The 24084-nt window shown below is 46.6% G+C and overlaps 1 protein-coding gene and 1 non-coding gene across 2 annotated transcripts; both read left to right on the forward strand.

Annotated features, from left to right (window-relative positions):
* The first annotated feature begins 5003 nt into the window (after positions 1-5003).
* LOC100272954 (uncharacterized) lies at positions 5004-8750 on the forward strand. Its single transcript, NM_001353643.1, has one exon. The coding sequence runs from the start codon at positions 5388-5390 to the stop codon at positions 8475-8477; it is 3090 nt and encodes a 1029-aa protein (NP_001340572.1). The 5' UTR covers positions 5004-5387; the 3' UTR covers positions 8478-8750.
* A 15057-nt stretch (positions 8751-23807) lies between these two features.
* On the forward strand, positions 23808-23879 carry TRNAW-CCA (transfer RNA tryptophan (anticodon CCA)). The gene has a single exon. It is a non-coding gene; the product is annotated as a tRNA-Trp (tRNA).
* Positions 23880-24084: the final 205 nt, after the last annotated feature.

Raw genomic sequence — 24084 nt, forward strand, 5'->3', positions numbered from 1 at the left:
AGTTGTGCTTAATGCCAAACTTATCTTTATTTGCTTTGTGCTATTCTCATTTCTTTGTTTTGCTTTATTGGTTAAGTCCATGTGTGTCATGTACCCAATACAATACTTCACCATTTGGTTTTTGCATTTCTTTTTTTCTGTGCTTCTTGACTATGTCACATTTGATAATCCATCCTTGTTGATTGTAACATTGAGTTTGGAATGTCAATTTGTACATTTCCTGTTATAGCACATAGTGCTTGGAGTTATTGATATGGATTTCTGGATAATCTATTAATCTTATTTGCTATGTATTTATCAATTTGGGTTCATAGTATTTCTAGTTGGTAATGCCTTCCAATGTTAGAATCTTGGAATGATACTTATTTTGTTGACACATTTGGTACATTTGTAACATTTTTTTGGAGTCATCTGGATCCTGACTGTATTTGATATCTAGAAAATTACATGTTGTCTATTTGGACCATTGTTGCTTATCTAGTTTGTTGCTTGATGGGTATATAATCCAATTAGTTTCAGTTCTATTGTTGACTTGGAACAGCAACATCTGTCATGCCTTACTTGCTAGATTGTAAAGAAATGGTTATGTATTTAGGAAAAAAATAAAGATACAACAATGGGAAAACACCGTCAATTGTGCAGCTAACTGAACACTAAAAGTATGAAACAAACTACAGCTAACTGAAATTTATTAATATCAACTGTGCAGCTAACTGAACACTAAAAGTCTGAAACAGACTGCAGCTAACTGAACTTTATTAATATCAACTGTGCAGCTAACTGAATTCTAGACAATCAACATAAAGGATGTGCCACAATTGGATTTTCAGTAACTAAAAACTATGAAAATTTCAAATAGACTGCAGCTAACTGAACCCTAAAAGTTTGAAACAGACTGCAACTAACTGAACAAAAAAATCAAGTTACTAAAAAGTCTGAAACTCTGATCACTTCATGGTTCTGTGGCTCTAAATAGGTGACAGGGCATGAATTTGTTGGCAGACTGTATTTTGTTTTAGAGAAAATGTAACTTTGACAACCTATAAAAAGTATGAAACTCTGAAATTCATAGTGATTACGAGGCCTGGCAGCACGTCTCAAACACTAAAAGCCTGTAGCACTAAAATTCATAGTGAATACTAATTGAATATCTTCATTGTTCTATAGCACTAAAAGTCTGAAAATTGGGGGTAGGAGCAGAACAGACCTAGTATTGTGAAGGCCTAGGAGCAAGAGGCTAAATTCTCAAATGCTAGAACTGAATAGAACTATAGAACTCACCAGGATGCTCTGCCTATGACTCACTGAGTGATGAGTGCACTGAATTAATTGAATCAGAGATGCCAATAGATGAACCAAAGACGATCCAGAAAAGAAATGGGACAAATCTTCAACAAATCGTTGAACAAGCAAGCTAAGTGGTTTAATGCTAACTGAATTGTGCATTTTTCTTCTACGCATAGACACATGAAAATAGCGAGGATATTGTTTTTCTTCAGCCATTGGACAACAAAATCTACATTTTGGTGAAACTCGTCCTTACCCAATATTTGATTCCTCGGCTTCAAGCACAGGACAGTAAGAGAGACTACCTAGACCATAGCAGTGGAAGTGGAGTTGGATTGTACGGCTGTACCGAATGTGAAGCTGATGTTGTCGCGCTGATAGAGGAGGAAGTGTCGCGTGTTGGGGAAGCGGCACGCCGGTTCGAGTGGATAGGCGGCGAGGTTCTCCTTTTCCTCCCTCTTCAGTCGCAACAAATTCTCAACGGGAACACCTCCCCGCGCTCACGATGAACTGTGCGGCCTCGTTGGCGTGGGCGTCGACTCCGCCACCGCGTGCTCGCGATGAACTGTGCGTCCTCGTCGGCGTGGGCGTCGACTCCGGCGCCGCGGTGGAGAAACCCGTTGTAGTATTCTCCCTCCTCTCTGTGGACTGAATCGCTCTCTCCGAGGTGGTTTCCGTTGCTGCACGTCCGCTTTATCCTCTTCCATCCGTCCTCGCCGCGTGGTGTAGTGTAGATCGTGCGTGCGACTCCGCACGCCCACCATTTATCCTGCATTCCTGCACAAATCGAAACGGCATCACAACCGACGATTCGACGGACACAGCAGGAGCAGAATTTACAAGAGATTGGAAGGATCTCGCGTTCGCGAGGAATTTCCGCACGATTCGTGATGCAAGCAATCCCCTCAAAGGAGGCGCCGCCGGAGGGGGAGCAGGAGGGGCGAGGCGAGAACACGCACCTTCTTAATAACGAGCGGGCCGAGGAAGACCACGGCAGCAGCTCCGGCCCCTGCAAGGAAGATCCCAAGCACGGCGACCTTGGCCCACCACCGGATCGCGCGGCACCGCAGCACCCTCGGGCACTCCGCTGCCACGGCCGCCTTGATGGCCGCCGCAGCATCTCCCTCCCCCTTGGACGCCACCTCCACCTCCTCAGGGATCCTCACGTACTCGTCGCGTCTGCCATTGGCGGACCAAGGCGAACCCATCGACCGTGGGGACCCGATCAGGCTAGCATCCACTGGGGGACGTTGCCCCGGCCCCGGGTTGTGCTGATGAGGAGCCATCGGATCGGCCGGGACCCGAGCAGAAATGGGCTCGGATTGGGCTGGTTCCGTCGAGCTCGGCGTGATTGAGGGCTAGGGTTTGTGCCGGGGAGGCCGGAGGCGTTTACCAGAAGCGGCAGGTGGACGGGGCGGAGCACGATCCGCGGGAGAGCGGCGGACTGGAGGTGGGAGGCGGGGCGGCGGCGGCTCACGCGGGGTGGGGGTGGGGGAGGTGGGGAACGAACGTGGGCGTGCGCGGATGGACGGTCTAGATTTACCGAAGCGAGCGGACGGTGCAGATTCACCGAAGGCAGAACCAGGGGAGGCAGCCTACCCCTTACAGCCTTAATATGTAGTAAAGATATCATTAGATTCGTCACAAATATATCTTTATGGTATATCCACTTATATCTTATAATTCTAATATTATATTATATAAAGTTCTTTAACTTTTAAGTATGTCCACTAGATAGAATTATATCTCTTTCACTTAGTGAAACAATCTTGAAGAACGCTCCAGATGACGGACATTATTATAATAATGTAGATTGTGTATAGAATCATTATGATTAAGGTTATGGAATTATTATAATCTAGGTTATGCATAGAACTATTATACGTTTTTATAATCTAGGTAACTTTTTTAACATTTTTTAAGTTCTTTGTAATGTAGATTATGTATATAGAAATGTTACAATCTAAATTACTATAATCTAGGTAATTTTTAAAATTGTATCACTTTTTAACTTGATTAGGCACCCATCCAGTATCTCTAGTGCATCTTCACGAGCTCCCAAAATATCTCTCATAATAAGTTCTTTACGAAAACAGAAAACGTGTCTAAAATGTTCCCTAAAGTGCGCCATTTTTTCGTAGCCTTAAAACTCTCTCATTTGTAGCTAGAGAAGAAAAAAAAAATTGGGCTCCCTAGAAATACAAACGTGCACAAATCGAAATGGTTTTTTTTAACTTTTCGCATGCCATTTTGCTCCTTCTCTATTCGTGTAGTGCTCCAATTCCTCCTCGTTTGCCACAAATGTCGAGCTGTCAGTCGACACCCACGCAACCTTGTTGTCCGCGCATTCGCGCTATCTGCCAACAATGGTGCTCCCCACCCACAATTCGACATCTAACATCGCACAACTCACTATTAGACCTCTATCATCGATCAAGCCTACGTTGTCGCTCATCCCACCCACACCCACCGTTGGTCCTTCCTCGTCGACCACGACCATCCGCGTACTGCCAACAATCTTTAATGGTGGCGCAAGTTTGGTCACTGAATAGACGCCAAAGCCGCAGAAAAAGAAAATACACCTGTGAAACATATCAATGTTGGGCCTACCCTAATCTAGTTTAAAATATTTTTGGTCCACTTTTAAGGAAACGGTTGGAGAAAATATTAAAATATACCCCTAATATTTTTTTAGATGTTTCTAAAGATCAGTTTTAGAAGTCCTTTTATGGGAAAGTTTTGGATATTTTCTAAGGTTGATCGCAAAAAGATGATGTATATGGTCGTGTATATTTTGCCATGTATACCGTACTGTGTATGACGTGTATTTTAAAATAAGAGATGAGATTAAAGAGTCTGGTGCCTAACAGAATGGCAAACTTATTTTTAAATTTATTTTAAATCTACATGTCCTGAAGATAGGCCGTTCTAATAATCTTTTATAGAATAAAACAATTTTTTTTACGTGGAGCTGTTGAATGTTAAACCTATCGATGGTATGTTGGTTTGACTTTTGTCTTTGATTTTATCATCTAAAAATCGAAAGCCAAGTTAAAGGATTGAATATAGGAAGCAATATCTTTTTCTTTCTAAAACCGAGTTTTTCACAGTGTAAAATTGAAAGTACATGTGAACATACTTTTAGTTGTTTTCAGATGAACCATAAAAATATATATAGAATTTTTTTAGTGATTTTATTGGTTTTCATAAAAAAAAGTTTTAACTGCTCGTAACCTACAACAGTTTTTTTACCGCTCACATTTAAAAACATTTTTTTATAGCTAACCAAACAAGCAAACAGACTCTCCGGGTGCCCTCGAACGGCTGTCGCCGTCGTCTTGACTCCACCTCTGTCAGTCGCTCTCCCAAGTCCACACAACCGCCCACTACAACGGCAGCCAAGAGCATTTATTATTTTCAGCACAACTCCGTTTGATCCGCGCCTGCCCACCCATTTCCTCCTCCACTGGTTTGCCTGGCGCTTATTAATTGCAGCCGAATCAAACGCACAAAGGGCACTGGTGCGCCTACCATGTCCGTCAATGTCTGGATGACTGGATGAGAGAGAGAGAGAGGGCACGAGAAAGTACGAGAGAGATAGAGAGAGAGAGAGAGATGCACAGCAAGCGGAGGGAAAGATAAACAAATCCGATCCGCACTGCTGAGCGCATCGGAGTCAAAACCAACCGTCCCTGTCTTTCTTCTGACTTTCCCCACCCTCGTCCTCTTTCGGCGACTCTGCAATCCAGCGCGGCCCAAGGATGACGAGGTCGACGAGATCTTCCTCCATGCAGCGCTGCTTGCTCTTCCTCTGAGGCCTGCCCCTGGCCCTGTCCCGGTCTTGTCCGTCTGGATTTCGCTCAGGCGGGGCCTTTCCTCTCCTTGGGAGTTTCTGCGACGACTGCTGCTGCTGCTGCCTCTGCTAGCTCTCGTCGTAACGTAACCGCCGCTCCTGCTCCTGGTGCTCGGTCGATGCACGCAGCGTAGCAACCGGCGGCGAGAAGAATTGCCTGCTTCCCTCCCTCGCGGCGCTCGCGGCCGTTCATGCCCTGCAGGAAAAGAGCCGCCTCCTTCCCGGATCCCGCCGCCTCTCGCCGGAGATGGGAGGCTCCCGCTGGCTGCTCCACTTCCTGCTCGTCTCCGTGCTGCTGCACGTCGTCCGGTCCCTGGAGTCCCAGGCGTGCCACCCCGCCGACCTGAGGGCGCTCCTCGACTTCTCCGGCGGCTGGGACAGCAAGGCCGCCGGGCTCGTCGGGTGGGGTCCCGGCGCCGCCGCCTGCTGCTCCTGGACGGGCGTCGCCTGCGATCTCGGGCGGGTCGTCGCGCTGGATCTCTCCAACAGGAGCCTCCACGGCGTCATCTCCCCCGCGGTCGCCTCCCTCGACGGCCTCGCCGCGCTCAACCTCTCCCGGAACGCGCTCCGCGGCGCCGCGCCGGAGGCGCTGGCCCGCCTCCCGAGGCTGCGGGCGCTCGACCTCAGCGCCAACGCGCTCTCCGGCCCGTTCCCCGCCGCCGGCTTCCCGGCGATCGAGGAGCTCAACATCTCCTTCAACAGCTTCGACGGGCCGCACCCCGCGTTCCCCGCCGCGGCGAACCTCACGGCGCTTGACGTCTCCGCCAACAACTTCTCCGGCGGCATCAACTCGTCCGCGCTCTGCCTCTCGCCGCTCCAGGTCCTGCGCTTCTCGGGGAACGCCCTCTCCGGCGAGATACCCAGCGGGTTGAGCCAGTGCAGGGCGCTCACTGACCTCTCCCTCGACGGCAACTGTTTCACCGGGAACGTCCCCGGCGACCTGTACACGCTGCCCAACCTGAGGAGGCTGAGCTTACAGGAAAATCAGCTCACTGGCAACCTCGGCAGTGACCTTGGCAACCTCTCTCAGATCGTGCAGCTTGACTTGTCCTATAACAAGTTCACAGGCTCCATCCCTGATGTCTTTGGAAACATGAGGTGGCTAGAGTCCGTAAACCTAGCCACCAACAGGTTGGATGGAGAGTTGCCTGCTTCCCTGTCAAGTTGTCCACTGCTTAGGGTAATCAGCCTGAGGAACAACTCTCTGTCTGGCGAGATTGCTATCGACTTCAGCCGGCTGCCGAACCTGAATACTTTCGATATTGGAACCAACTATCTGAGTGGCGCTATACCTCCTGGCATCGCTGTGTGCACCGAGCTCAGGACGCTGAATCTTGCAAGGAACAAGCTCGTGGGGGAGATACCAGAGAGCTTCAAGGAGTTGACATCCCTGTCGTACCTCTCGCTGACAGGGAATAGCTTCACCAACCTGGCATCGGCACTGCAGGTATTGCAACACCTGCCCAACCTGACAAGCTTGGTGCTGACCAGGAATTTCCGGGGTGGCGAGACGATACCAGTGGACGGCATCAGCGGGTTCAAGAGCATGCAGGTGCTCGTCCTGGCGAACTGTTTACTCACCGGCGTCATCCCGCCGTGGCTGCAGAGCTTGGGAAGCCTCAATGTGCTGGACATTTCATGGAACAAGTTGAATGGGAATATCCCGCCATGGCTGGGGAAGCTGGACAACCTCTTCTACATTGACCTGTCAAACAACTCTTTCAGTGGTGAGCTCCCTATCAGCTTCACACAGATGAGGAGCTTGACTTCAACTAATGGCTCGAGCGAGCGGTCGCCGACAGAGGACCTCCCATTGTTCATCAAGAGGAACTCAACTGGCAAAGGTCTGCAGTACAACCAAGTCAGCAGCTTCCCACCGTCGCTCATACTCTCGAACAATCTGCTCGTGGGGCCGGTCTTGTCGAGCTTTGGTTACCTTGTGAAGCTCCATGTCCTGGATCTGAGCTGGAACAACTTCTCAGGGCCGATCCCTGACGAACTGTCAAACATGTCGAGCTTGGAAGTGCTGAATTTAGCCCACAACGATCTCGACGGGACGATACCTTCGTCTCTAACGAGGCTGAATTTTCTCTCCATGTTCGACGTGTCGTACAACAATCTGACCGGAGATATACCTACCGGCGGGCAGTTCTCCACGTTTGCACCTGAGAATTTTGACGGCAACCCTGCCCTGTGCCTTCGGAACTCTTCGTGTGCAGAGAAGGACTCGTCTGTGGGAGCTGCTGGACACAGTAATAAGAAAAGGAAAGCTGCCACCGTCGCCCTCGGACTGGGAACTGCGGTCGGGGTTCTCCTCCTCGTGCTCTGTGCTTATGTGATCGTGTCAAGGATCGTCCATTCAAGGATGCAGGAGCGCAATCCGAAGGCCGTAGCGAACGCCGAGGACTCGGAGTGTAGTTCCAACTCCTGCCTGGTGCTGCTATTCCAAAACAACAAAGAGTTGAGCATCGAGGACATCCTCAAGTCCACCAACAACTTCGACCAGGCCTATATAGTCGGGTGCGGCGGTTTCGGCCTCGTCTACCGGTCGACGCTGCCGGACGGGAGGAGAGTGGCGATCAAAAGACTGTCGGGAGACTACTCGCAGATCGAGCGGGAGTTCCAGGCCGAGGTGGAGACGCTGTCGCGGGCACAGCACGAGAACCTCGTCTTGCTGCAAGGCTACTGCAAGGTCGGCAGCGACAGGCTGCTCATCTACTCGTACATGGAGAACGGCAGCCTGGACTACTGGCTCCACGAGAGGGCCGACGACAGCGGGGTGCTGCTGGACTGGCGGAAGAGGCTACGGATCGCGCAGGGCTCCGCGAGGGGGCTGGCGTACCTGCACATGTCCTGCGACCCCCACATACTGCACCGCGACATCAAGTCCAGCAACATCCTCCTGGACGACAACTTCGAGGCTCACCTGGCCGACTTCGGCTTGGCCAGGCTCATCTGCGCGTACGAGACGCACGTCACCACCGACGTCGTCGGGACCCTGGGCTACATCCCTCCCGAGTACGGCCAGTCGCCAGTGGCGACCTACAAGGGCGACGTATACAGCTTCGGCATCGTCCTGCTCGAGCTGCTCACCGGCCGGAGGCCCGTCGACATGTGCCGGCCCAAGGGGACCAGGGACGTCGTGTCGTGGGTGCTTCGGATGAAGGAGGAGGGCAGGGAGGCTGAGGTCTTCCATCCGAGCATACACCACGAGGACAACCAAGGCCAGCTGGTGAGGATCCTCGACATTGCGTGCCTTTGTGTCACCGCTGCTCCTAAATCGAGACCGACGTCGCAGCAGCTAGTCGCGTGGCTGGACGACATCGCGGAGGGCTGAGGCTTCATTCTTTGCTGCAGTCCTAGTTTCTTCCCAGTGCCTTCAGTTTGATAGTTTCTTAAGAATGATTATTAGCTGTGTACATAATATTTACAGAGTGATATGCCGAGAGTTCTCTTCTTGTCTTTCTCTTTATCTGTCTAGTGATGCTGATGACATCAACATCTTCATTTACTTGGTAAGGTGGTTGCAAGATCACCGGAGAGTGTAAAAGTGCTTTGTAGGCTTACCCTCAGTACAATAATCTAGCCTTGACATGAGCAGCTTTCCTACAGATCTGTGGCATGCCTTGTAACTTGAGTTACTCGTACGAGAGACATTTTGCAGGCCTTATTTTCTTGCATGGCCCATTTACCCTGCATCTCTTCATGGACGTCTTCTTTCAATCTTTTGCTGATGCAGGGCACCAGGTGGGGTTTTTTTTTGTGTGACTACAGCATTGTATTTCTCTTGCAGTTTGAAGGCCTGACATCTAGCAGAATAACATTCATACTGAAGGCGCCAGCAAACATGCTCATTAACCCCCTTTTTTACAAAGAAAACTAAAGGTTGCTTGATCATGATGGCATTGACCGGTACTAGTATCATCATCACCATTGGTCGAATCTGTAGGCCCAAAGGCTGGCCATTTCTTTTCGAAGGAGTCCAGTTTTCCCTTTTCTACTTGCTACTTTGTGTCACTTTCTTGTATGACCCAACAAACAAATCGGTTTATTTGGTTATCAGCTAACTGTGTCACACTTTGTCTAAGCTTAATAGTTTAAATTGAACTAGGCTCTTTTTGGTTTCCTATCCAAGTCACAACAACATACTTAAGCTCAGTCGTCTGAATTGAAGAAAACTAACCTTAGTCACAAAAGTTAGGCAAGTTAAAACATCTCAGATCAAGTATAATAAGAGTACAGTCATAGCGAGGAGGAGGAAACAGCGCTGGTGGTTACATGGTTGGCTACACAAACAAGCAGTGGTGGATCCAGAAATAGATCAAAGGAGGGGCGAGTAGGTTGACCAACTATAACGTCAGACACACAACTGGTATCTTATAATGGGCAACCTGGCTGATTAGGACGCAGATTGGGACGGTGTCATGGTGCGTGTGTGTCGGATGGGAACGTTTAATCTTTTTGTCATCTTTATGGATGGCACTAAATTACCAGTTAATGCTAGTTGGATCATTATTATAGCATTTTGTGTGATATTCATCTCGTAAAGATGACAAAACATTAGATTGTCCTGTTATACACGGATGTAGTTAATGCGTGATAGCTTGCAGAATGAAACATTTGGGCTACATTAAAGACCTGGTACTGCTCTTTCAACCCACAACAGGGCAGGGCTACAGCCCCGTCAGCCCACCCCCTTTTGCATATGCCACTGCATTCATACAAGAGGTAAGGCTTACCTTATATGTGTTAGGTGAGACCTAGGGAGAAAATAGATCTATGTGTTTTGCCGTGGGACGTACGAAACTCGTGATTTAAAGAGTAGAAATAACTTATGGAAGTGTTATTTTATGAGTAGTCTTTTAGTTGGCTATATATAATATGACAACAACATAAAAGCTCGTTATAAGCTATATTATTAAATTTGCTCTTAGGCAGAAAACCAAACAAGCCTCTAACTTAAGACTGTTGCCAGTAGATAGTGTAAAATAGGGGACGTAGAACTGTAGACAAAATTGTTTGTAGAGTGGAGTTTGAAATAAAGGATAAGATAAGAGATGTGACAGGGATTTGCTGGAGATAGTTTTGGGTATAAAAAAGCTAAGCAGGCATGGACCTGGCCAATATGTGCTTGCGGACTAGCTTATGGACCAGGCCGAAACCGGCGGACAGGCCGCGGTCATATACAGTGCCAACTCTGAGGCCCAGGGAAGGTTCAAAAAGACACCTCCCTACTTGCGGTGAGAGATGGGCCAAAAGGCGCACGGCCCACGGAGTAAGCATGTAGATCCGTCGCGTGCTGCTCTGCAGAATGGGAGTATGGGACTAAAAAGTGAGTTTCGGCCCAATACCAGCCCCAAGTGAATATAACCACCCAAGCCTCCCTGTGTATCTGTTGTTTTGGGTCGACGCCATGCAGTTGCAGCCCCGTACGTCAGTGATGCGGATGAAAGTACAGCGGCATGCCCTCGTTTCGTGTTCTTCTCTACCAGTTTCAGTAGCACACGCGTGCTCTTGACTCTGGTGGTGCACGCAGTTGCAAGGTGATGCTGTGCTGAGCATATCTATCTATCTATCTATCTATCTCACTAGCTCTCTAATCAAAGCAGAGGGCTAAACAATAACCTTTCGCCCCGTGGTCTGGGTCCATGCATGCATCCACTGACGAAGGGGATCAGGCTGTAGATCTCGATCCAGTACGGTGCACCCTGTTGCCTAGACACGCCCATCTCCTGTTCCAGTAGCAAGTGTCAGAGTGCCCCCTACCACGCAACGCAACTCTTTTCGCCGTCACCTCTGCCCTGCCACGCCCCCCCACAGCCGTATTAGACTTTAGTAATAATGACCAACCTGATTCATCGTCATCTCTAGTACCACAAAACTTAACACGTGAGTCTCCGACACCGTACCATGCAACATGCATGGCACGCTCGACCAGCTGCAGCGCCCGTCGAGACCAGCGTGTTCCTCGCCGTCGTCGGCTCGTCGCGGCCTTCTTGCTGCAAAATGATGTTCATAGACTTGTGCGTAACAGCAGTGTAGGCGTCGTCACACACTCTAGGACGAGCGATTTCATGCCATCGATTCGGCTGACAAGAGCAGCGACGACCCCTGCCCTCCTGATGCCATCGATTCTGAAACTCATAAAAAAAGCTAAAATATACTCGTTTTTTTAAAAAATATAAAATATGCTCCGTAAAAAATTTGAAAAAGAAATAATCTCTGCTGCCAGTACCAGAAGGCAGCAGGCAGGTCAGGAACACACACGCTGCAGAGGCGGTCGGGGTGTGGCAGCAGTACTTTGCGCGTTGTCATCTCATATCAGCTCACAGTCACAGTCACACACGCACCGTCGTCTCCTCGTCCGTTCCGGCCGCCATTATTACCAGAGAGGACTTGGCGAGCCTTCCAAAAGATGTCGCCACACCACGCCACTGGCACTGTGCGGGGTCACTCGCGGAGCGTCCCCGCGCGCCCACTACAGCCAGCCAAAGGAAACATCGCTCACACCCTTAATTATTTAGCAACTTTTTAAATATGTGATTTAAAGAACTAAAAGTTACATAAATATTGGAGCTGCTCTTAGGAGACTAAAGTTTAATTCTATCTTGTTTGGTTCTATGGACTAAAAGTATTCAAAAAATATTAATCGAATCATAAGAGGACCAAAATACTCATTAATATTCTCTCACCATTAGTGTAACTAAAATAAAGGAGTGTAAATAAAAGTTACATAATTATTGGAGCTGCTCTTAAGAGACTAGAGTTTAATCCGTACCTTGTTTGGTTCTATAAACTAAAAGTATTCAAAAAAACATTAACCGAATCATAAGAGGACAAAAATACTTATTAATATTCTCCCGTCATTAGTGTAACTAAAATAAAAGAGTAATACAAGGTGGAATTAATATGGTTTAGTCCCTTTTAGTCATCACTTCAGGGACTAGAGACTAGGAGTGGTAATGGATCGTGATCCAAATGCTCCTTCACAATTTGTTAGAGCCATAAATTATTTCTAGTTCACAAATAAATAGAAATACAATCCAACCCTAATTCAATCTGATCCTTATATTTTATAGTGTAAAATATTGAAAGGGAAATGTGCCCTTGGGCCATTTCTAAGTATTTTGGTGATTGAGTGCAAACACAAGGGCCTAAATGTGAATTTATGTACATGGATGAACAAGGTGAAAATCATGAAGTAAAGGTATGTTTCTAAGCCTTAGTACATTGGTTTTAAGTACTAATATATTTGTCTAAGTGTTAGAAACAGAAAGAAGAAGAATAGAGAAAAGGAGAAGGGACTTGGCTGTGTGCTGCCAAGACCCAGCTCGGTCTGGAGCACCGGACTGTCCGGTGTGCACCGGACAGTGTCCGGTGCGCCAGGCTGGCGCGACTCGAACTGGCCGCTCTCGGGAAATTGGCCGGCGGCGTACGGCTAAAATTCACCGGACTGTCCGGTGTGCACCGGACTGTCCGGTGAGCCAACGGTCGGCCAGGGCCAACGGTCGGCCGCGCAATCCGCGCGGGACACGTGGCCGAGCCAACGGTCGGAAGACGGCACCGGACTGTCCGGTGTGCACCGGACATGTCCGGTGCGCCAACAGCGCCAGATCTGCCAACGGTCTGCGACGGTCGTCTTCGCCGTTTAAGGAAACAAATCGGGCACCGGACAGTGTCCGGTGTGCACCGGACTGTCCGGTGCCCCCGACGACAGAAGGCAAGGATGGCCTTCCGGATTTGCTCTCAACGGCTCCTAGCTGCCTTGGGGCTATAAAAGGAGCCCCTTGGCGCATGGAGGAGTACACCAAGCATTCCTTGAGCACTCTTGATCACTCACACATCAATCTCGCGCACTTGTTCGACATTCTAGTGATTTGAGCTCCGTTCTAGTGTGCTAGTCTTTTGAGCTCAAGTCTGGGTCTTGTGTGTGCGTATTCGCTGTGATCTTTGTGTCGTGTGTGAGTTGCTAATCCCTCCTTTGCTCTGTGATTCTCTGTGAACATCTTTTGTAAGGGCGAGAGGCTCCAAGTTGTGGAGATTCCTCGCAAACGGGATTGAGAAAAGAAAAGCAAGAACACCGTGGTATTCAAGTTGATCATTGGATCACTTGAGAGGAGTTGAGTGCAACTCTCGTCCGTTGGGACGCCACAACGTGGAGTAGGCAAGTTTTGTACTTGGCCGAACCACGGGATAACCACTGTGTCATCTCTGTGATTGGATTCTTGTGGTTATTGTGTTTTGACTCCTCTCTAGCCACTTGGCATTAACTGTGCTAACACCTAATCAAGTTTTGTGGCTATAAGTTTAAGTTTTTACAGGATCACCTATTCACCCCCCCCCCTCTAGGTGCTCTCAATTGGTATCGGAGCCGTTCTCTTCAAGAAAGGGACTAACCGCCCGAAGAGATGGATCCTAAGGGGAAGGGAATTGTGATCAACGACAAGGAGAAGGAGTCCTTCGTCAACGAGCCAAGGGATGACAAGTCCAATGACTCGGGCTCGGGCCACAAGCGAAGAGATGGGAAGAAGAAGAAGACAAGACGCATCAAGGAGATCGTCTACTACGACAGCGATGAGTCCTCTTCTTCCCAAAAGGACGACGACTACGACAAACAAAGGAAACCGGTTAATTCTAACTTTTCTTTTGACTACTCTCGTATTCCGCATAGTTCAAATTCACATTTGCTTTCCATTCCACTCGGCAAGCCCCCACACTTTGATGGGGAGGACTACGGATTTTGGAGCCACAAAATGCGTAGTCACCTATTCTCTCTCCATCCTAGCATATGGGAGATTGTAGATAGTGGAATGCACTTTAATAGTTCGGATAGTCCTATATTCATTAATGAGCAAATCCATAAGAATGCACAAGCTACTACTGTTCTTCTAGCCTCATTGTGCAGGGATGAATATAATAAAGTGAGTGGCTTGGATAACGCCAAGCAAATCTGGGATACCCTCAAGATCTCTCATGAGGGAAATGACGCTACCTTGCTCACCAAAATGGAGTTGGTGGAGGGCGAGCTTGGACGGTTCGCGATGATAAGGGGCGAGGAGCCAACTCAAACATACAACCGGCTCAAGACCCTTGTCAACAAAATAAGGAGCTACGGAAGCACGCGATGGACGGACCACGACGTCGTCCGACTAATGCTCAGGTCCTTTACCGTTCTTGATCCTCATTTGGTGAATAATATTCGTGAGAATCCCAGGTACACCAAAATGTCGCCCGAAGAAGTACTAGGAAAATTCGTCAGCGGGCGAATGATGATCAAGGAGGCAAGGTATGTGGACGACGCCTTGAATGGACCGATCAACGAGCCGCAACCTTTTGCTCTCAAAGCCACAGGGAACAAGGAGGCGCTACCCAGCAAGGTGGCGCAAATTGAGGCGGCCGGTCTTAATGAAGAAGAAATGGCCCTCATTATCAAGAGATTCAAGACGGTGCTAAAGGGTCGCAATGGACAGCCGAGCAAGACTAAGACCAAGGGGAAGCGATCATGCTTCAAATGCGGTAAGCTTGGTCATTTTATTGCTAACTGTCCTGATAATGATAGTGACCAGGAAAAGGGGAACAAGAGGGAAAAGAAGAAGCATTACAAGAAGGCAAAGGGCGAGGCGCATCTAGGCAAGGAGTGGGACTCGGATTGCTCCTCGTCCGACTCCGACAATGAAGGACTCGCCGCCACCGCCTTCAACAAATCAATCCTCTTCCCCAACGAGCGTCACACATGCCTTATGGCAAGAGAGAAGAAGGTATGTACTCGCAACTCTACCTATGCTTCTTCAAGTGAGGACGAATCTAGTGATGAGGATGAAGTAGATTATTCATGTTTGTTCAAGGGCTTAGATAGATCTAAGATAGACAAAATTAATGAATTAATTGATGCCTTGAATGAAAAGAATATACTTTTAGAAAAGCAAGAGGATTTGTTGTATGATGAACATGATAAATTTGTAGAGGCACAAAAATCATATGCTTTAGAAGTAAAAAGAAATGAAATGCTTTCTTATGAACTATCTACTTGTCATGAAACCATTTCTACTTTACAAGGTGTTAACAATGATTTAAATGCTAAGTTAGAAGTAGCAAATAAATCTAATTCTTGTGTAGAACATGTTAAGATTTGCACTAGGTGTAAGGATTTCGATGTTGATGCCTGTAGTGAACATCTAGTTTTAATTTCCAAATTAAATAAGGAAGTGGCTAGTCTTAATGCCCAACTTAAGACTAGCAAGAATGAAGTTGATAAAATAAAATTTGCAAGGGATGCCTATACGGTTGGTAGACACCCCTCAATTAAGGATGGTCTTGGCTTCAAGAGAGAGGCCAAGAACTTAACAAGCCATAAGGCTCCCATCTTCGTCAAGGAGAAAGGGAAGGCCCCTATGGCTAGTAATGCTAAAAAGAACCATGCTTTTATGTATTATGATAGGAGAAATGCTAGAAATGCTTATAATGATTTTGATTCACATGTTTATGATTCTCATGCCATGTTTGCCTCTAGTTCTTCTTATAAGCATGATAGGGATATGCCTAGGAGAAATATTGCTCATGTGCCTAGAAAGAATGTTATTCATGCTCCTAGGAAAGTAGTGAATGAACCTTCTATAATTTATTGTGCTTTAAACACTTCCTTTGCTATTTGTAGAAAGGATAGGAAAATAGTTGCTAGGAAGTTAGGGGCAAAATGCAAGGGAGACAGGACTTGCATTTGGGTCCCTAAGGACATTTGTGCTAACCTTGCAGGACCCAACATGAGTTGGGTACCTAAGACCCAAGCCTAAATTTGCCTTGCAGGTTTATGCATCCGGGGGTTCAAGCTGAATTATTGACAGCGGATGCACAAACCATATGACGGGGGAGAAGAAGATGTTCACCTCCTACGTCAAAAATAAGGATTCCCAAGATTCAATTATATTCGGTGATGGGAATCAAGGCAAGGTAAAAGGGCTAGGTAAAATTGCAATTTCAAATGAGCATTCTATATCAAATGTATTCTTAGTGGAGAGTCTTGGATATAATTTGCTATATGTCAGTCAATTATGTCAAATGGGATATAATTGTTTATTTACAAATGTAGATGTGTCTGTCTTTAGAAGATGTGATGGTTCACTAGCTTTTAAGGGTGTACTAGACGGCAAACTTTATTTAGTTGATTTTGCAAAAGAAGAGGCCGGTCTAGATGCATGCTTAATGGCTAAGACTTGCATGGGCTGGCTATGGCATCGCCGCTTAGCACATGTGGGGATGAAGAACCTCCACAAGCTTCTAAAGGGAGAACATGTGATAGGTCTAACAAATGTACATTTCGAAAAAGATAGACCTTGTGCAGCTTGTCAGGCAGGTAAACAGGTGGGAGGAGCGCATCACAGCAAGAATGTGATGACCACGTCAAGACCCCTGGAGCTACTGCATATGGACCTCTTCGGACCCGTCGCCTATCTAAGCATAGGGGGAAGTAAGTATGGTTTAGTTATTGTTGATGATTTTTCCCGCTTCACTTGGGTGTTCTTTTTGCAGGATAAGTCTGAAACCCAAGGGACCCTCAAACGCTTCCTCAGGAGAGCTCAAAATGAGTTTGAGCTCAAAGTGAAAAAGATAAGAAGCGACAACGGGTCCGAGTTCAAGAACCTTCAAGTGGAGGAGTTCCTTGAAGAGGAAGGGATCAAGCACGAGTTCTCCGCTCCCTACACACCACAGCAAAATGGTGTGGTAGAGAGGAAGAACAGGACGCTCATCGACATGGCGAGGACGATGCTAGGAGAGTTCAAGACCCCCGAGTGCTTTTGGACGGAAGCCGTGAACACAGCGTGCCACGCCATCAACAGGGTCTACCTTCATCGCCTCCTCAAGAAGACGTCGTATGAGCTACTAACCGGTAACAAACCCAATGTATCGTACTTTCGTGTATTTGGGAGTAAATGCTACATTCTAGTGAAGAAAGGTAGAAATTCTAAGTTTGCTCCCAAAGCTGTAGAAGGGTTTTTGTTAGGTTATGACTCAAATACAAAGGCGTATAGAGTCTTCAACAAATCATCGGGTTTGGTTGAAGTCTCTAGCGACGTTGTATTTGATGAGACTAATGGCTCTCCAAGAGAGCAAGTTGTTGATTGTGATGATGTAGATGAAGAAGATGTTCCGACGGCCGCTATACGGACCATGGCGATTGGAGAAGTACGGCCACAGGAACAAGATGAACGAGATCAACCTTCTTCCTCAACTATGGTGCATCCCCCAACCAAAGATGACGAACAGGAGGCGCTTGATCAAGGGGGAGCACAAGATAATCAAGTGATGGAGGAAGAAGTGCAACCGGCACCTCCAACCCAAGTTCGAGCGATGATTCAAAGGGATCATCCCGTCGACCAAATTCTGGGTGACATTAGCAAGGGAGTAACTACTCGATCTCGATTAGTTAATTTTTGTGAGCATTACTCCTTTGTCTCTTCTATTGAGCCTTTCAGGGTAGAAGAGGCCTTGCTAGATCCGGACTGGGTGTTGGCCATGCAAGAGGAGTTAAACAATTTCAAGCGCAATGAAGTTTGGACACTGGTGCCTCGTCCGAAGCAAAATGTTGTGGGAACCAAGTGGGTGTTCCGCAACAAACAGGACGAGCACGGGGTGGTGACGAGAAACAAGGCTCGACTTGTGGCAAAAGGTTATGCCCAAGTCGCAGGTTTGGATTTTGAGGAGACTTTTGCTCCTGTGGCTAGGCTAGAGTCAATTCGAATCTTGCTAGCATATGCCGCTCACCATTCTTTCAGGTTGTTCCAAATGGATGTGAAGAGCGCTTTCCTCAACGGGCCAATCAAGGAGGAGGTGTACGTGGAGCAACCCCCTGGCTTCAAGGATGAACGGTACCCCGACCATGTGTGTAAGCTCTCTAAGGCGCTCTATGGACTTAAGCAAGCCCCAAGAGCATGGTATGAATGCCTTAGAGACTTTTTACTTGCTAATGCTTTCAAAGTTGGGAAGGCCGATCCAACTCTTTTTACTAAGACTTGTAATGGTGATTTGTTTGTGTGCCAAATTTATGTCGATGACATAATATTTGGTTCTACTAACCAAAAGTCTTGTGAAGAGTTTAGCAGGGTGATGACGCAGAAATTCGAGATGTCGATGATGGGCGAGTTGAACTACTTCCTTGGGTTCCAAGTGAAGCAACTCAAGGACGGCACCTTCATCTCCCAAACGAAGTACACGCAAGATCTGCTAAAGCGGTTTGGGATGAAGGACGCCAAGCCCGCAAAGACTCCGATGGGGACCGACGGACACACCGACCTCAACAAAGGAGGTAAGTCCGTTGATCAAAAAGCATACCGGTCAATGATAGGTTCTTTGCTTTACTTATGTGCTAGTAGACCGGATATTATGCTTAGCGTATGCATGTGTGCTAGATTTCAATCCGATCCTAAGGAGTGTCACTTAGTGGCGGTGAAGCGAATTCTTAGATATTTGGTTGCTACGCCTTGCTTCGGGCTCTGGTATCCAAAGGGGTCTACCTTTGACTTAGTTGGATACTCAGACTCCGACTATGCTGGATGTAAGGTCGATAGGAAGAGTACATCGGGGACGTGCCAATTCTTAGGAAGGTCCCTGGTGTCATGGAACTCTAAGAAACAAACTTCCGTTGCCCTATCCACCGCTGAGGCCGAGTATGTTGCCGCAGGACAGTGTTGCGCGCAACTACTTTGGATGAGGCAAACCCTCAGGGACTTTGGCTACAATCTGAGCAAAGTCCCACTCCTATGTGACAATGAGAGTGCTATCCGCATGGCGGAGAATCCTGTTGAACACAGCCGCACAAAGCACATAGACATCCGGCATCACTTTTTGAGAGACCACCAGCAAAAGGGAGATATCGAAGTGTTTCACGTTAGCACCGAGAACCAGCTAGCCGATATCTTCACTAAGCCTCTAGATGAGAAGACCTTTTGCAGGTTGCGTAGTGAGCTAAATGTCTTAGATTCGCGGAACCTGGATTGAATTGTAGCATACATGTAGTTATGCTTTTGATCATGTTCCTTTTTGCATTATGTTGCTTATTATGGTGCTCAAGTTGTACAAACACTCCCTGGACCTCACAAGTCCGTTGCAAAGTGATGCACATGTGTAGGGGGAGATGTGTTACAACTTGACCCTTTAAGACTAACCATGTGCTTGAGTTTGATAATTTAGTCTCGAAGGAGGATTGAAAGGGAAAAGGTGGACTTGGACCATGAAAGACTTCCACTGCACTCCGATGAGAGGGTAACTAATTCCAAGTTCATCTCATGAAATCTTATTGCCATTTGCTCTTAATTGAAGACTTTGGTGAGGCAATGAGGTTAAAAGGCCAAGATTGATCCCGTTTTGGTGCTTGATGCCAAAGGGGGAGAAAATAAAGGCCAAAGCGATAAATGGATCAGCTACCACTTGAGAGATTTTGAAAATAGTAGAATAGAGTTTTTGTTTTGTCAAAAGCTTTTATTGTCTCTTATTGTCTCTATTTTCAAAAGTTGGCTTCTTGTGGGGAGAAGTGTTGATTATGGGAAAAAGGGGGAGTTTTTGAAATCCGTGGTCAAATTCTTTTGAAATGACTCTCTTTATGCTTCAATATGTGTGTTTGACTTATAGATAGAGATTTGAGTTTGATTTGCAAAAACAAACCAAGTGGTGGCAAAGGATGATCCATATATGCCAAAATTGAATCAAAACCAATTTGAGTTTTTATTTGAAGTGATTTTGCACTTGTTCCACTTGCTTTATGTTGTGTTGGCATAAATCACCAAAAAGGGGGAGATTGAAAGGGAAATGTGCCCTTGGGCCATTTCTAAGTATTTTGGTGATTGAGTGCAAACACAAGGGCCTAAATGTGAATTTATGTACATGGATGAACAAGGTGAAAATCATGAAGTAAAGGTATGTTTCTAAGCCTTAGTACATTGGTTTTAAGTACTAATATATTTGTCTAAGTGTTAGAAACAGAAAGAAGAAGAATAGAGAAAAGGAGAAGGGACTTGGCTGTGTGCTGCCAAGACCCAGCTCGGTCTGGAGCACCGGACTGTCCGGTGTGCACCGGACAGTGTCCGGTGCGCCAGGCTGGCGCGACTCGAACTGGCCGCTCTCGGGAAATTGGCCGGCGGCGTACGGCTAAAATTCACCGGACTGTCCGGTGTGCACCGGACTGTCCGGTGAGCCAACGGTCGGCCAGGGCCAACGGTCGGCCGCGCAATCCGCGCGGGACACGTGGCCGAGCCAACGGTCGGAAGACGGCACCGGACTGTCCGGTGTGCACCGGACATGTCCGGTGCGCCAACAGCGCCAGATCTGCCAACGGTCTGCAACGGTCGTCTTCGCCGTTTAAGGAAACAAATCGGGCACCGGACAGTGTCTGGTGTGCACCGGACTGTCCGGTGCCCCCGACGACAGAAGGCAAGGATGGCCTTCCGGATTTGCTCTCAACGGCTCCTAGCTGCCTTGGGGCTATAAAAGGAGCCCCTTGGCGCATGGAGGAGTACACCAAGCATTCCTTGAGCACTCTTGATCACTCACACATCAATCTCGCGCACTTGTTCGACATTCTAGTGATTTGAGCTCCGTTCTAGTGTGCTAGTCTTTTGAGCTCAAGTCTGGGTCTTGTGTGTGCGTATTCGCTGTGATCTTTGTGTCGTGTGTGAGTTGCTAATCCCTCCTTTGCTCTGTGATTCTCTGTGAACATCTTTTGTAAGGGCGAGAGGCTCCAAGTTGTGGAGATTCCTCGCAAACGGGATTGAGAAAAGAAAAGCAAGAACACCGTGGTATTCAAGTTGATCATTGGATCACTTGAGAGGAGTTGAGTGCAACTCTCGTCCGTTGGGACGCCACAACGTGGAGTAGGCAAGTTTTGTACTTGGCCGAACCACGGGATAACCACTGTGTCATCTCTGTGATTGGATTCTTGTGGTTATTGTGTTTTGACTCCTCTCTAGCCACTTGGCATTAACTGTGCTAACACCTAATCAAGTTTTGTGGCTATAAGTTTAAGTTTTTACAGGATCACCTATTCACCCCCCCCCCTCTAGGTGCTCTCAAATATAGAGTCCATTGTCACCCTTATTAGATACTAAAACAGTTTAGTCTATGTTTTAGTCACAGCGTGTGATGATTTATGGACTAAAATGGACCCTCAAACTAAACAGGACCTAATATAGCAACCTTATATAATGATCTATTATATAAAAAAACATTTCTCTACAATATTTATGTAATTTGCAAGCGTGCCCAAGGGCGCGCGCCCAAGTGGATTTCTTGGGTAAGATCATTTATTTCGGGTGGCAGCGTTGCAGTCAACGTGAATGATGATGTTGGGAATTTCTTTCAAACTAGGAAAGGTTTTAGACAAGGTGATCCTTTGTCACCTATCCTATTTAATATTGTTGCAGACATGCTTTTGGTCTTAGTTAAAAGAGCTAAGGATCAAGGGCAAATCAGTGGGGTAGTGCCTCACTTAATTGATGGAGGCCTATCTATCCTACAATATGCAGACGACATCCTCCTATTTTTGGACAATGACTTAGAAAAAGCTCGCAACATGAAGCTATTGCTTTATGCCTTCGAGCAAATTTCAGGACTCAAAATAAATTTCTATAAAAGTGAGTTGATCTGCTTTGGGGATGCTCAAGAGTCCTTAAACTCTTACTTGGATTTGTTTGGCTGAAAACATGGAGATCTACCTTTAAAATATTTAGGCATACCTATCCATTACAAGAAGCTTCAAAACTCCGACAGGAGGAATATTGAAGAACGAGTGGAGAAGAGGCTTGCCAGTTGGAAAGGGAAACTTCTCTCTATTGGAGGTAGATTGACATTGATTAATTCAGTGCTCAGTAGCCTTCCAATGTATATGATGTCCTTTTTTGCGATTCCCAAAGGCGTTCTTAAAAAAATAGATTATTTTCGCTCTCGTTTCTACTCGCAAGGTGATGAGAATAAAAGAAAATATCGTCTTGTTAGATGGAGTATCCTATGTCAACCTAAGGATCAAGGAGGCCTTGGGATTCATGATTTGAATTTTAAGAACATAGCCTTACTAAGTAAATGGCTATTTAAATTATTAACATCAGAGGGGAATTGGCAACAAATTTTTAAAAATAAATATTTGGGCTCTAAACCACTTGTCCGAGCTGAATGGAAAGTAGGAGACTCACATTTTTGGTCCTGTTTGATGAAGGTGAAGCAAGACTTTCTTCGCTTTGGAACCTTCAAAATTAACAATGGATCGCAGGTGAGGTTCTGGGAAGACACATGGCTTGGATCAAACGCTTTAAAATACCAATACCCTGGGTTATATAGTATAACTAGAAAGAAGCACGTAACCATTGGTGGGTTTCTAACGACAACACAATCTAACACCTATTGGAGACGAACTTTGTTTGGGTCGAGATTGGTGGCGTGGAATGAATTACTTTCACGCATCGCTAATATTCACCTAACACAAGATGAGGATGCCTTCTATTGGACCTTGTCCAAGTCAGGACAATTTTCAGTAAAGTCACATTGTCAAGCATTGATTAGGCGTGAGGTACCAAATTTAAATAAAAGACTGTGGAATTTAAAAGCCCCTCTTAAGATCACAATCTTTTTATGGTATCTCAGGAGGGGAGTGATTCTTACCAAGGATAATTTAGCGAGACGTAACTGGCATGAAAACAAAACATGTTGCCTTTGTCATGAAGATGAGACAACTCAACATCTATTTTTTGATTGTCGGTTTGCTCGTATGACGTGGGCTTTAATTCACAATGCCTTCATGATATCTAAACCGTTTAATGTCTCTAATTTGTTTGGTACCTGTCTTAGTGGCTTTGATAGAAATATTAGAAAGATAATCTTACTTGGCGCTGCTACAACTTGTTGGTCTCTTTGGTTGAACAGGAATGATATTGTCTTTGAAAAGAAAAAAAAATCTTCTCCCTTGCAGGTTATCCATACCATTGCCCATTGCCTTCGTACATGGGCTGTTTTACAGAAGGCGGAGTTGCGACCTATGGTTGTGGAGGCTACGCAATACTTGGTGCGGGTGGCCAAGGACTTTTTTTCCCGGGCACATGGGTGACGGTCTAGTCTTCGGATTGATTACCATTAGAGTGTGTGGGTTATAAACTTTTTTTTTCATTTATAAAGTTGTGTGCTTATTAAGCAGAGGCCGGAAGAAATTTCAAGGGCGTGTATCTCCTCGATGTAATGTGCTTGAAGTTATTAATAAAATCTTCCTTTATAAAAAAAACTAATAGTAGCCTCTGATAGAGTCGCGGAGAATTGTGTAGGATGAGTTTGGGCTCCCTTAACTTCACTGAAAAGTACATCAGGTGTAGTTCACTCGTGCACTCTGCTGCTTATGTTCGTTTGAGATTACCGAGCTTTCGTGCTGAGGCATGCCGTTTGTCCGGTCATTAGTTGCACCCTCGTTTTCTTCCCGTGGTCAGGGTGTCATCGTTTTGCCGCAACCCCTGAGCTCACGACGAAAGCGTGCAGTAAACAAACAAGTGATGCCGATGCGTACTCGGTCCCTGCCGACGAACCAACCGTCCACAGGGAGACTGCATGGCACAAAACCATGGCCGTCCATCGCTTAGGCCTTCTTTGGCTGCATTGAATCTTGTATGTAATTAATATTTTCGATGTGACTCATTACAACCGAGGATCCGTGGCGCAATGGTAGCGCGTCTGACTCCAGATCAGAAGGTTGCGTGTTCGATTCACGTCGGGTTCAATTTCCCGATCCAAACGGATCTCTTTTTGCTGAAATTGTTTGTAATTTGTCTAATGTCCACCGTTACGGTCCTTTTTTTGCTGAAATTGTTTGTAATTCGTCTAATCTCCACCGTTCGTCTACCACTAAAAACATCCCCAACAGCCGATCCTCTTTTTCGCTAAAATTTCTGTAAGGACTAGTCTGCTTACATTAATGGGAAGGG

Source organism: Zea mays, chromosome 2, assembly GCF_902167145.1.
Source record: "Zea mays cultivar B73 chromosome 2, Zm-B73-REFERENCE-NAM-5.0, whole genome shotgun sequence".
In the NCBI taxonomy this organism is placed as follows: domain Eukaryota; kingdom Viridiplantae; phylum Streptophyta; class Magnoliopsida; order Poales; family Poaceae; genus Zea; species Zea mays.